This window comes from Sphaeramia orbicularis, chromosome 8 (genome assembly GCF_902148855.1).
Source record: "Sphaeramia orbicularis chromosome 8, fSphaOr1.1, whole genome shotgun sequence".
In the NCBI taxonomy this organism is placed as follows: Eukaryota; Metazoa; Chordata; class Actinopteri; order Kurtiformes; family Apogonidae; genus Sphaeramia; species Sphaeramia orbicularis.
Window position 1 is genome coordinate 34081440 of NC_043964.1, and position 12902 is coordinate 34094341.

Genomic DNA, 12902 nt, shown 5'->3' on the forward strand with positions numbered 1-12902 from the left:
GCCAATTCTCTAAAGCAGTTAATATAATAGATTTGGATCTGGGCTGGACTCTGCACGTCCCCTTTTAACAACAGTCATGCCACTGTCTAGTGGCTCCGTGTATCTTCCTCCCTCTCTGCTGCTGCTGCTGCTGCTTCTGGTGCTTTGCTAATGCAAGGTCCCCATGCCTGTGTGCTTGTCTATAATGATATTGTTGTCTGTTTCCCATGCCCACCTGCATGAAAATAGATGTGTGTTTATCTGAATCTGTGTTTGAGTGTGTTTTTGAGTGTGAGAGAGTCAGAGGCAGACAGTGGAATGATGTAAATAAGCATATGTAGGCATGAAAAGATAAGGTACTAGCATTTTTAGTGATATTTCTAAGACGCCAGATAATGTGGTGTTTTATGTACACCTGATAGGCGTGCATTTGTCCATCAGAAGCCCTCTTCAGACTTGGAATTAAAATGTTTTTTTCACAATCTCATAACAAGTTGACAGCTACAAAGATCAGCTATGCCATAATGACCACTGATAGGTGAAGTGATAATAATCCTGATTATTTTCTTACAATGGCATGAGGGTGGAATGTGTTAGCAAACAAGTGAACATATAGTCTTCAAAGTGAATGTGGTATTAGTGGGAAAATGGGCAAACTGTTCAAAGGATTTGAGTGACAGGGTCAGAGTATCTTCAACGCTGCAGGTCTTGTTGGATGTTTCCAGTCTTCAATTGTTACCGTACTTTCCGGACTATTTGCCTCACCTGACTATAAGCTGCACCCACCCCGTCTCCAACATCTCACCATCGATTCATTGATGCCAAGCTTACATGCAGCAGCTCTATTTTCTTCTTTGGCAGCCAGTTAGCCCGGAAGACATAAATTAGACGCCTCATTTTTGAGCCATGGGTTCACAGCGTATGGAAAAAAGTATCAGTTTAAAGACTGGAAATTACGGTAGTGCCTACCTGGTCTAGGGAAGGATAACTTAACATCACCTAGACCAGGGGTCAGCAACCCCGGTCCTAGAGAGCCACTATCCTGCATGTTTTAGATGTATCCCTCTTCCAACACACCTGATTCAAATGATAAGCCTATCATCAAGCTCTGCAGAAGCCTGATAATGACCATCAGGTGTGCTGGAAGAGGGAAACATCTAAAATATGCAGGATAGTGGCTCTCTAGGACCAGGGTTGCTGACCCCTGACCAAGACATTAGTAGGGGAGCTCCATGGCTTGAATTTTTTTGTCCAGTACATCCCACAGATTCTCAATTGTCCTTCCATATATTGCATTTGGTTGGGTATTTAACCACTACTCATCAGAACCACCCAACCAGACCTGCAGATTTAGAGATCACAACTTGGACCTCATCAAAGCCACTCTGATCCCTGCACTCATCCATTTTACCTGCATCCACCTCACCCTCAAGGTCTAGCCTCATGTCTCATGTATCCCACCCCCTGAAAAGTGCCATTATAACAACATAATCAACATTTTTACCACTTCTTGTGTCAGAAGTCATATTGTTATTGCCAATAAATTTTGGATCATCATAACAGTTTACATTGTAAACCATTTATATATTTGTTACAATTATGTTAGCTGCACAGAATCATGAAAAGAGAAAAAAAAACTCTTAAATTGCAGTAGCAGTTTAGTTAAAGGCTTGAATTAATGCCAGACATGTGTGAATGAATAAGGAATTAGCACATAAAGGACCACAACTTCTTTGGAAAGAGCTTGAGGCCAAAAACTAAATTAACCCATAAAGATTGGTGACCAAAACCATCTACTGATGTAACTATTTAATACCTGTTGATCCACTAATTCTATCAATTCGTGTAAATAACTGGTGTAAAATACAGTTTGTCATCTTTTCATGGGCATCAGATATGACCCATTTGGACGTTCAGAGGCTCTGTAGTGAATGTGGAAACACTGTCATCTACAAGTTTGATTCACCAGTAAAACCCATGGAGTTGAATCAATGACAGTTGATGGAGACACTGGGGTTATGTTCAGTTAGTGACAGATTTGACTGATGAAGTCACTTTTTCTTCTGTTTTGATATAATAACTCTTGAATTTACTCTGAGATTTTTTCTAAATTAAGTACAGGAAATCAAATATAGGAAAATGCATGATTTATAGTAAAGAAGGCAAAATACAAAGGATAATGTTAGAAATAAATGCTGATAAATTACTTAAGAAATGTTAAATAGAGAGACAAATTAATTTATGAACTGCAAGAAAATTAGCACTAGGTCTTCATGGGTTGAGATCTGATTGCTCAGACACATGATTACATTCTTTTAGCAAATGAATCCTGGATCACACTGAAGGTTTGTATACCCAGCTGATGTCCTCTAGCCTCATTCATGCTACAACAATGATGTCACACATGTTGTTTGGAGAAGTCCACAGAGGTGTATTATAGGTGTTTGAATGATACTCCACCACTTTTTTTCTCTGTGAAGAATTTTGATTTTCACAGTTATTATGACACTGTTTAGAATTTGTTTGGATTATTCAAATTTCAGGTACTTCTGGTGCATTTACATAAAACCTTGCAAAACCAACCTCTTAAGCATAACAATGTAAAGTGGAAGCATTTAGAGTGTAATGAGATGTGGAGATGCCAGGTGTTAAGGGAGACTGAGAGCTGTCCATCTGCCATCAGATCACCAAAACCACATATTAAGCACATGTTGATAAAGCCAAGTCTGAACAGGGACAAATGCACAAATGAAAACCTGCCAGTGCTGCTGCCCAAAGGTTCTAGCATTAACGTACATGTACATGAAGTACAAGGGTTTACATGCACCTCGGCTCCATAGGCTCTGTCCTGCTGTCCCACCAGAAACAAGGTTTCTCATGGGCTTCAGGACAACCCCTATGTGCCTGCATGGCTGGAGGAAAGCACGCCAAATTGCAATAGAAATCCAGGAGTTTTGTACAGCCTTGAATGTGCCATGTTTATGGGTTCACGGATGGTGAGGATGGAGGAGTGTTGAAAACCATGCTGACCCTTACGTCCCCTTCTTCTTTTACACAATGAATTACAGCAGCATGGAAGGCATGGCCATTTGCAGTTCTCTCTCTTATCTCAGATTTTTTTTTTTTTTAATTGCATCTGTATCAGGGGTCGACAATTACAGCTGTTGGAGCCACAAGCCATTTTTCACTGGGAGATGTGTACTATGTGAAATATTTACGTAATTATTTCACATTAATCTGGAAACAAAGAGAGTCACCTACTGAGTATGACCCACTGGCAGCTTTTTGTCGATCTCTGGCCTATAAGGCATATATAGTATATGCAGTATTTTAAGTAGCATGATTAGATTATTATTGCTGATACTGTATTGAATAACATGAGGGGGTATGTGAGAGAAATGGGGCTGGGGGCTTGTATAGATTTTAAGAAACCTTATTCACCCACACGCACACATATACACACACATTCTGTCTCATATTGAAAACATCAACTGAACATTCAAAAAGAAATACCTCTCCCTGCATTTCTCCCTCTCTCTTCCCTCTTCCCTTCGTGGTGGTCTCTTTCTTTCTCTTAGACCATTAATGACAGCAGTCCCATGAAACGCTCGGCCTCATCGCTCGGCCACAGCAGGTCTGGACGGGGCCACAGGGACAAAGGAGGCCCGGATGACTACACCATGGACCGAGTCATACCTGAGGAGGGAAGAGCGTCCAGACATGGACACCGACGAAAAGACAGAAGTCATCGGGCCTCAGAGAGGTCCCTTTGTCGCTACACGGAAGCTGACACAGGTTGGAAAGACAAGACGTGTTACTTTTAGGTTTTTTTTTGGTAATGTTTGGTAAATGGACTTCAGAAAGGTCAGAAAAGGAATCATGTGATTAAAACTCAATTGAGGTAGAAAACAACCATCCACAGAAGACATGACAGATGTGTGCCATTGTGTTTTGGTGTAACGCTAGAGTTATGTATGAAATGTAACAGCAAACATGAAAGCCATAGAATTTTTTTTTTTTTTCTATAAAGGTTCATTTTAGTGACTTTTGTAAACACACTAAACAGTTTCAGTTATTTTTCATAAAGCCTTATTTTTATTTTTCAATAGAATAGAATAGATCTTTGTTGTCCACCAGGATGGAAAATTGTCTTTGGCTCTCCCATATACAACCTACAGTACTAAAATATGAGATAAAAGCATGATGAAATCATGAGAAGAACCCATAAAAGTAAAATTTCATTCAATTAAATTTTATTAAATGTTTTATTGCTCCTCATTTTCATTTTTTTGTTTTTTTTGTTTTCTTGAAACATGAACCTTAACACACACACTTGCATATGGGTCCAATCAAGCAGTAACGTGGACACATTTCATGTTCAGCAGTCTCTGTCATGTAAGCTGAGTAAATTATATGCATGTATTTTACATATTTGAGTAGGTATTTATAAGTATTTCAACATTATGTTTCACAAAATTTGGGGAGATACAATTTTTAAGAGAAAAATGTCAAATTACTGCTCGGTAACACGTAGACTTGAAACCGATACCAGTTTTTTTAAGCTTTACGCAAACATTCAAAACACACGGTTCTCAACAGAAATTGATATCAAGTAGGACAAAACCTTTTAGATATTATGTTCAACTGTGCTGAAAATAAGTTTTTGAGTAAAATATTGAGAAGTCTGTTTTATTGGCATGAGAATATGGTAACACGTGGACAGGTTGCCTTAGTAACACGTGGATGACTCTTAACCATTGTATGTATGACCCAAAATGTATGAAAAGATCATTACTTTCTGAAAGTTTCACTGAAATATCTGAATTTTTAGTAACTTGAAAATTAAAAATAGGTATTTTTGTGGTAACATGTGGACAAATGTTCAAACTTATAACTATCAATAATTTTCACAAAATAATGAAAATCTAATACTTGAAACTCAGCAATCATCTATATAATAAACAGATTGGATAAATTTTCAAATTTTTTAGATATAATTTTTAGCGTCAAATTCGAGCTATGGTTATGGTGTAAAAAGTACAATCGATGAAATGGGTTGTAAATTTTTTCTACAAGTGGTATTTTAAAAAAGATTACAGTTCCATAAAATAGAGATCTTTAGCTAAAAAAATTCCCACTCGATAAATGATGTGTGCAAATTTACTTTTTCATGTTGATGTTCACTTTTGCTTGATCGGACCCATATATAGATGCTACCAGTCCAAGGCTTGTTGCAGGTATGTTGTTTGACATTTCACCTCAGTAATAACTGCCACTAAACTTCCCCATCAGGCCTGGGCACAGACCTGAGCACAACCACCCAATCAGGCGACCTGACGTCCAAGGACAAGGATCGTGACAGAGATCGCGGACGGTCCAAAGACCGTAAGCATCACCATCATCACCATCACCACCACGGCTCTGTGGACAAGGACCGTTATGTAGCAGAGCGAGGCGGCGAGTACGGACACAGGCACTCCCGCGACAGAGATCACGACCGGGAGAGGGAGAGGGAAAGAGACAGACGCTGGTCACGATCACCCAGCGAGGGTCGTGAATGCATGACACACAGACAGGTGGGCTTCTGGGTACTTATGGTGAATGGGGTATCTACAGGCCAACATGTGTTGCCCTTAGCAACGCACTGTTGTGTTTAATATGGCTGATATTCTTAGAAAGAGTATCTATGGTTACATGTGCAAACATATACGGTGTTGTGAGTAATATGCAGATGAAACATTTGTTATGTGAATTTATTGTTCAAACCACTGTTCCAACAACAAATATGCATAAAAATGTATATTTGAGAAACTAATCACTGTCCTACCTGCCCTGTCTAAGTGTTTATAGACTGCCATCCTCTCTACACTTCTTTTGAGACATCTGTTTCCAAACACATCAGACCTATAATACAAAACTACAACTAAATAGAATCTCCCTTTGTGATGCACACCCTCTGATATCTGACTTGTATCAAATTTTTTCTCATGTTCTCTTTTAAACAGAGAAATCCAATCCTTCCCCCTCTTTTTTTAAATCATTTTTATGAAATAGACACTAATTTTCAGTTCAGTTTGTTGTCTACGTGTCACACTTCTCACCCACACCAACACACCAGACATATGTAATGAATGTTTAGTTACCATTTATACCCTGTTGCTCCAGAAATCAACCCTTTACCCTTTTTTTCTCCTGTCGTCTTTTGTTTGCTTTCCTCTGCGTGACATGTTGCTTCTCTATGTATGGTGCTGTTTGGACTCCCATCTTTTTTATTCGTATTCATACTCTGTTCATTTTGGATCTTTTCTGCCTCTCTCGTTCACTCTGCTTACATTTTGACTGGTGCTTTTATTGTTATTGTTGCTGTGCTTGTTCTTGTCTTTTCTCTCTGGATTTTCCTGCTTTCTGCTTTCTCGCATTCTTTCTGTCCCTCTCTCTCTGTTTCATAATCTATCTCTCCCATCCACTACTTTATTCTCTATGTTCTGTCGTTGAATTTGTGGTTCGTTCTTTTTATTTGCTTTATTTCACTTTTCGTGTAGGGCAGTAGTTCAGTCAGCGGAAGTCCCGTTCCCTCAACCTCGGGGACCAGTACGCCACGGAGGGGCCGCCGACAGTTGCCTCAGACCCCTGCAACACCTCGGCCCCACGTTACCTACTCCCCTGTGGTCCGTAAGGCTATGCCCACTCCACCTGGGGGTCCCCAGAACCGACCCCCAGCCCCAGCCCCTCGTCGCTTTTCTCCTGAGCCTCCCCTAGGTCAGGGCCCTCCCCCTGCTGGCCTCCCGGTCGCCCACCATGCTACACCCCGTCAGGGTCACCACCCCCCTCCTCGCTGGGGAGAGACAGGCGGAGGAGGAATCCCTGTAGAGGGGGATGGTTGCTTCTACAACCAGGACTACGAGTCCCACCACGAACCACCGGCCTATGAGCAGGGCCCCATGCAGGGTGGCAACCCCCATCCTCATGCTCTGGTCAACCACCCACTGCCACCTCCCCCTCAGTCGCAGCCTCACAACCCTCATCCTCATCCTCTTCCTCCCCCCCAACCACACCCTGTAAACAACCCCCACCCTCATCCCACACCCCACCCGCAGCCCACTCGTACCTCGCCCAGGACTGCCCGCCATGCGCCCCCTCCTACCACTGCCCTGACTGGGCCAGTGCAGAGCCAAGTGCAGCCCTCCACCCAGCGCCGCCTGCCCAACGGCTACCGCTCTTCATCACCTTCCACACATCTCCATGGACCCCCACATACTGGGCCTCACAAGGTCCCCCCTCCAGGTGGGCATCCTAGGGGTCCCCGTAAGGGCCTGCATGAACCCTACAGCGAGACGGAGGACGACGACTGGTGCTAGCCTCTGGGGATGGGGGAGGGGTGTACGGAGGAAAAAGAACTGATAAAAAGACTGAAAGACAAAGAGAGAAAGAAAGCTCCGAGCCAGAGCACTGACTGCCAAGGGATAACATGATAATTTCTTTCTTGTCTGTTCAATTTTTTCCTCTCCTCCAACACTTGACATGTCCTGCGGACTGTGGGCGAGACGAAGGGAAAGGTGTCAGGATGAAGGGGTGGAACAGGAATGCTGAGGCAGGATGTGGAGAAAATTACACACCTCCACATTCTACCCACATTGTTGTTGCATTCATCCTTTGACACCAGATGAGACAAAACTGAACCTGCAGTTTTTAAGGATGCAAGCGAGACAGAGGGGTGACGGACACTAGTCTTTGTGTGTCTTAAATTATGCCTCTGGCAACGAGCTACAGCCACTTACAAGATGTCAAGAGTTGCGACTCGACAAAAGACACTTTACAGTCAGAGACAAAAGAACGACCACTTTTTTGCTTCTCAGAGTTAACTTCAGTTATGTTAGCTGCAAAAATAATCCAATATCCAATCCAACCCTCCCAACCACTAGTTGAATATTGATGAGTTTTATCATCTGTGTTTTTAAATTAGAACAAAAGTGACAATGAGCCCTCCGCCTGTTTAAGGTGAGAAGGCGAAGTGGATGGGAGAGTTGGGGAGTGTTGTACAGGGTTGATAAGTCCCTTGGTCAAAACCTAAAGGACAGGATGTTTACCCCTGTCCCAGGAAAACACCCACCTCCCAGAAACAAACATCTTAACCAACCTCAACCTCTGGCCTGTGAGGAAAGAAAAAATATAATATGGAGATTGAGTTTCAGAAAGCTAAACAAAACAAACCAGTAACTGTTTTCTGCAGTATTTCTTCTTCTATTCCTGCAGCTGCTTCTTCTTCCTCCTCCTCCTCTTCTACTTATTCAAAACATCGAAGCTTAAATCTTCTGTTGCACCCTACATGGCTTCGTTTTTAGACTTGCAGAGTTGTACACCCTGTGGAATCCTGCATGAATGAAACAAAAAAATAATACTAATAACAATGAAAATCTACTGTATGTGAGGGGGGAGGGGGGTTCCGTGGTTCTGTTGTCTGTTTGGTTGCTCTCTTTTTTACAGTGAAAATGCCTTTCTGTTTGTCTCTCTTTCTCTGCTCTCTGTACGACATTCCTCTCTCTGTACATTCACGTCAGTCAAGTGACTGCTATAGTGAGGCTGGATATTTATGTATATCCAAACGTTTAAAAAAAAAAGATTACTTTTTGCTTGCTTGTCTGTATGTTCTGTGCCAAATGCCTGCCACTGATACAGCTGAAATTGCACATATTTTTTGTGGAAGTACATTTTTGTAACCGAGGCGATCAAATGATATAATGGAAAGCAGGGTAAGCGGAGACAAGATAGGGTGGCGAAGGATGCTTCGTCCAAATCGGTGACTAATTTTGACTGATCAGTACCATGTCAAAGTCTTCCAGGGTTTGGGGTTAAAACAGAGACCCTAGAGAAAAAGAGACCAGCAGAAAGGTGGATTAAAAAAAGAGAGAAACTCGTCATCTTTTTGTTATCGACCCTAACATGGGAAATCAGAAAAATAATATGTAATGTGACAGATTCTCCATATTTGGTCCTATATTTTGTTTTGTATGTTTGTTTATATTGAAGCTCAGCCAATCATTTGTCCAACCCTGGGATGGACCCCACAGCTGCATTGTGGGAGAATGAGTTTGCACGAGGGTGAAGAGAAGCTGTCGAAATGCCCGTGTTCCTTCTCTGGCTTTTTAAAGACTAAACAGAGGTTACGAAGTCGGGCGGATATAATCGAGAATCCCCGTAAACGTAACATCAAACACAGCTTCTGTGTATGAACCGATGCATCTACTCTCCTGCTGGAGTCGCACCACCACTTGTGACCTTCAGAGGGCGCTCAAAGACAGGAAAGTGTCCCTCTGGTTTTTGTACCTCTCCCTTTATGTCATTCAGAGTTGTTACAGCAGCTCATTCTCTCACTAGTAGACCACCTTGTCTGTGTTCACTACGTGTAAACACAGGCAGCTGAATTATAAAGGATCATGTTGTCACACAGTTCAGATGGGTTGGAGAAAAGATGTCTGGGCCTTGTGGGGTCCAAAAAAACATCAGTGTTCCGTGTCTGTCACTCCTATATATCTTTAATTTCTTTCTGTGTGTTTCTCTGTGTGCCTCAAACTAACACTTGTCACTAATGCACACCACTGTCAGCTCTGACATTGTTACTGTTTAATTGATTTATTATTTATTTATTTGTTTATTTTATAACCTGCGTTTGACCTGGAGGCCTATCACATGTTGACCAGAGAATGCACCGAAAAAATAGAAAAGAAAAAACTGCCTATTAGTGTCTTTCCAACCTCAGTGGAATGTCACAGACAAGTATTTTTTCACATCAGTATACTTAAATCAGAAAGCACACTAGGTATGTAGCTCCTGGTTGCTCCTGTATGTGTGTATGTGTGTGTGTGTGTGTGTGAGTGTGAGTGGGTTTTTGCTCGTGTGAATGTGTTTCTGATGAATTTTGATTTGTTTTATGCTTGCTTTCCTTTCTATTCTTTGTCTCCAGAAATCTTTTGGAAATCTTACAATGTTTCAGTCAAATCATTGTGACTGTCTTCGACTTTGTGAGTGTATGTTTGTGTGTGTGTGTGTGTGTGTGTGTACATGATGTCAGTAACCCCTGAATGAAACATGCAAAGCCCCGACCTTTCACCATCCATCTTTGTGTCTATGCTGCAGTGAAATCCACTAACACGCTGATTAACCACACAAAGTCTTCAAAAAGCAATGTAAAGCCGCTACTGAGAAAAAAAAAAAGACATTTTTTTTTTAAATACAAAAGAGTAAAAAAAAAAGGAAAAAATACCTAGTTCCAGAACTGCATGTGCTATGTGCATGCCACACCGTGGGTTAACAGTCATCTTCAGGACATAAAAGAAAAAGCAGATTAATGAATTCAAAGGAATAAAAAAAAAAGATATATAAATAGATAGATGTTTTTAAAAAATCAACGTTTCCTTTTTTTTCTTCTATTTTTGAGAACAAAAAAGGTGAAAAAAATGACAAAAAAAAGTCTAAAGAGTAAAAACACAAAAGAGACTTTGGTGTGAGTCAGAGTCTCGTTTGTTTTCTTCTGTTACATGGGGTTGAGGCACAACACGACCATGTTCAGGACACCACAAAAAAAAAAAAAAAAACTAAAAAAAAAAAAGAACTGTTTTTAAAGACAAAATATATACGAAGAAAAGAAAGTACAGTTCAGAAGATGGTGTATTATCCCTTCTACTTTTTTGTGGGAGTCAGGGGATGCAGGAGCGAGCCAAATCTGATGATGTACTCATGAACTGGCTGTGGAAACCGTTGATCTCTCACTCACTCCCTCTTTTTTTCTCTCTCTCTCTAACTCTGTCTCTTACACTCTATCTCTCGCACTCTCAACCTGTCTCACCGCTATTTCTACCAGTGCATTTTGTAATTCCAAACAGAACTCTTCCTAAAGAATAAAATCCAGAGAGAATGCACACTGGGTCGGCTTGACGTCATTTTTTCCTCAATACAACAATACACTTCACTTAGAACCACATGTAAACACTCCATATCTACACACACACAGCAGACAATAAGCAGCCATGTTTTTTTTCCCCTCCTTTTTCCCTCTACCTGAGTAGTACTTCCAATTGCATACAAGTTACAACGCTATAAAAAGTCAGTAAGGATAGAATGCAATGATAAGCAAATCTCATAAACCCATATTTTATTCACAAAATTTATATTTAACCCATAAAAAAACAATCATTTACTGTTATTTAACATTAAATACCTGTTGAACCACTAATCTTATCAATACATGTAAACAATTGGTGTAAAATACAGTTTGTCATTTTTTCATAGTCATCAGATATGACCCATTTGGATGTTCAGAGGCTCTGTAGTTACCATGGAAACACTGTCATCTACAACTTTGATTCACTAGTAAAAACCCATGGAGTTGGATCAATAATAATGGATGAATACACTTGTTTTATGTTCAGTTAATTGTATGTTTTACTGAAAAAGACACTTTTTCTTCCATTTTCTCTGTTTTTTGATGCAATAACCTTTAACTTTATTTTGAGCTTTTATGAACATCTGCATCAGGGGTGTCAAACTCATTTTAGTTCAGGGGCCACATTTGGCAAAATCTAATCTGCAGTGGGCCGAACCAGTAAAATAATAACATAATAATATATAAATAATGTCAACTCCAAACTTTTCCCTATGTTTTAGAGCGGAAAAAAGAAAATTTACATGATGAAAAGGTTTACATCTTCAAACTATCCTTTCAAAAGATGTGAATAACATAAAAAAACTGAAAAAATAAGTGTAATGTTCACAATATTCTGCCTCAGTTTATCATTTCCACATGTACATTATAACTGACAGATCACAGTGGATCTACAAACACACAAAACATCTTGTTAAAATTGTACTTACTTCTCTTAAGACATCTCAGGTTGTTCATATTTGTTCAGGTTATTCACATTTTTTTTTTTGCAAAATTATACTTTTTTTTAGTGGAAAAACATGAAAATATATACATTTACAAACAGAAAAAATTGGAGTTGTCATTATTTTTATTTTATTATGATAGTATTGTACCGAATCCTGCCCACTTGAGATTGAATTGGTCTGAATTTTGGAAGCTGAACTAAAAGGATTGTTAATATCTTGTTTTTGCATTTCACAAATTCATCCCAAAGGCCGGACTGGACCTTTTGGCGGGCTGGATTTGGCCCCCGGGCCGCATGTTTGACACCTGTGATCTACATGATCAGTAAATTAGATATAGGAAAATACTTGATTTTCACTTCACAATGCATAATATTGAACATAATACTTGAATAAATGGTGATAAATCACTTAATAGTTCGAAATAGAAAAAAAAAAAAAAATTTGGGAAGTGCCACAAAAATAGCACTGGGTCTTTATGGGTTGAACTGAGAAAAAGATAAAGTAATATTGGATGAGACGCAGCAACATGTGGAGCACGGACTCTCCTTTTACCAACACTTTAATTGTTTGAAACTGTGGAGAGAAAGTTATCTCATCCTTGTTGGATATAAAATTCTAGCTGATTAACCGTCCTGCGTCTTTTTTGTCATATTTTGTTTCACGATACAAAAAAATTACAACAGTCACATTCAGGTGTTGTTTAAAGAAGAGGAGATGCTGCACATTGGGAAACATTTTTAACCCTTTCATGCATGAATTACGAGAACCTTAGTAAAGATTTTTTTCTTGAGTGTTTTTATTCCTCCTCATACACGAAAAAAACAAAAAAACAATGTGATTGATTTTTTTTTTTTTTTCATGGAGTTACAAAAATGTCAATGCATTTAATTTTTGAAGTAAAGAAACGTGTCTTTAAAAACCAATATCAGAAAGTACAGAAGAGGATTAGGGCCACTGGACAAAAATACAATAAATTAAAATAAGGTCCTATATATATTTTTTATTATTATTATGAGAAAAAAGTCAGAATTCTGACT

The 12902-nt window shown here is 39.8% G+C and overlaps 1 protein-coding gene across 18 annotated transcripts in view; it reads left to right on the forward strand.

The window, feature by feature from the left end:
- cacna1aa (calcium channel, voltage-dependent, P/Q type, alpha 1A subunit, a) overlaps positions 1–10895 on the forward strand; it is a 112918-nt gene extending 102023 nt beyond the window's left edge. For all 18 annotated transcript variants that reach the window (XM_030140076.1, XM_030140068.1, XM_030140069.1 and 15 more), the window contains 3 exons: positions 3558–3774; positions 5272–5555; positions 6522–10895. In XM_030140076.1, coding sequence (XP_029995936.1) covers positions 3558–3774; positions 5272–5555; positions 6522–7337 — 1317 coding nt within the window. In that variant the 3' untranslated portion in view covers positions 7338–10895. The remainder of the gene's footprint in view (positions 1–3557; positions 3775–5271; positions 5556–6521) is intronic.
- The last annotated feature ends 2007 nt before the right edge of the window (positions 10896–12902 follow it).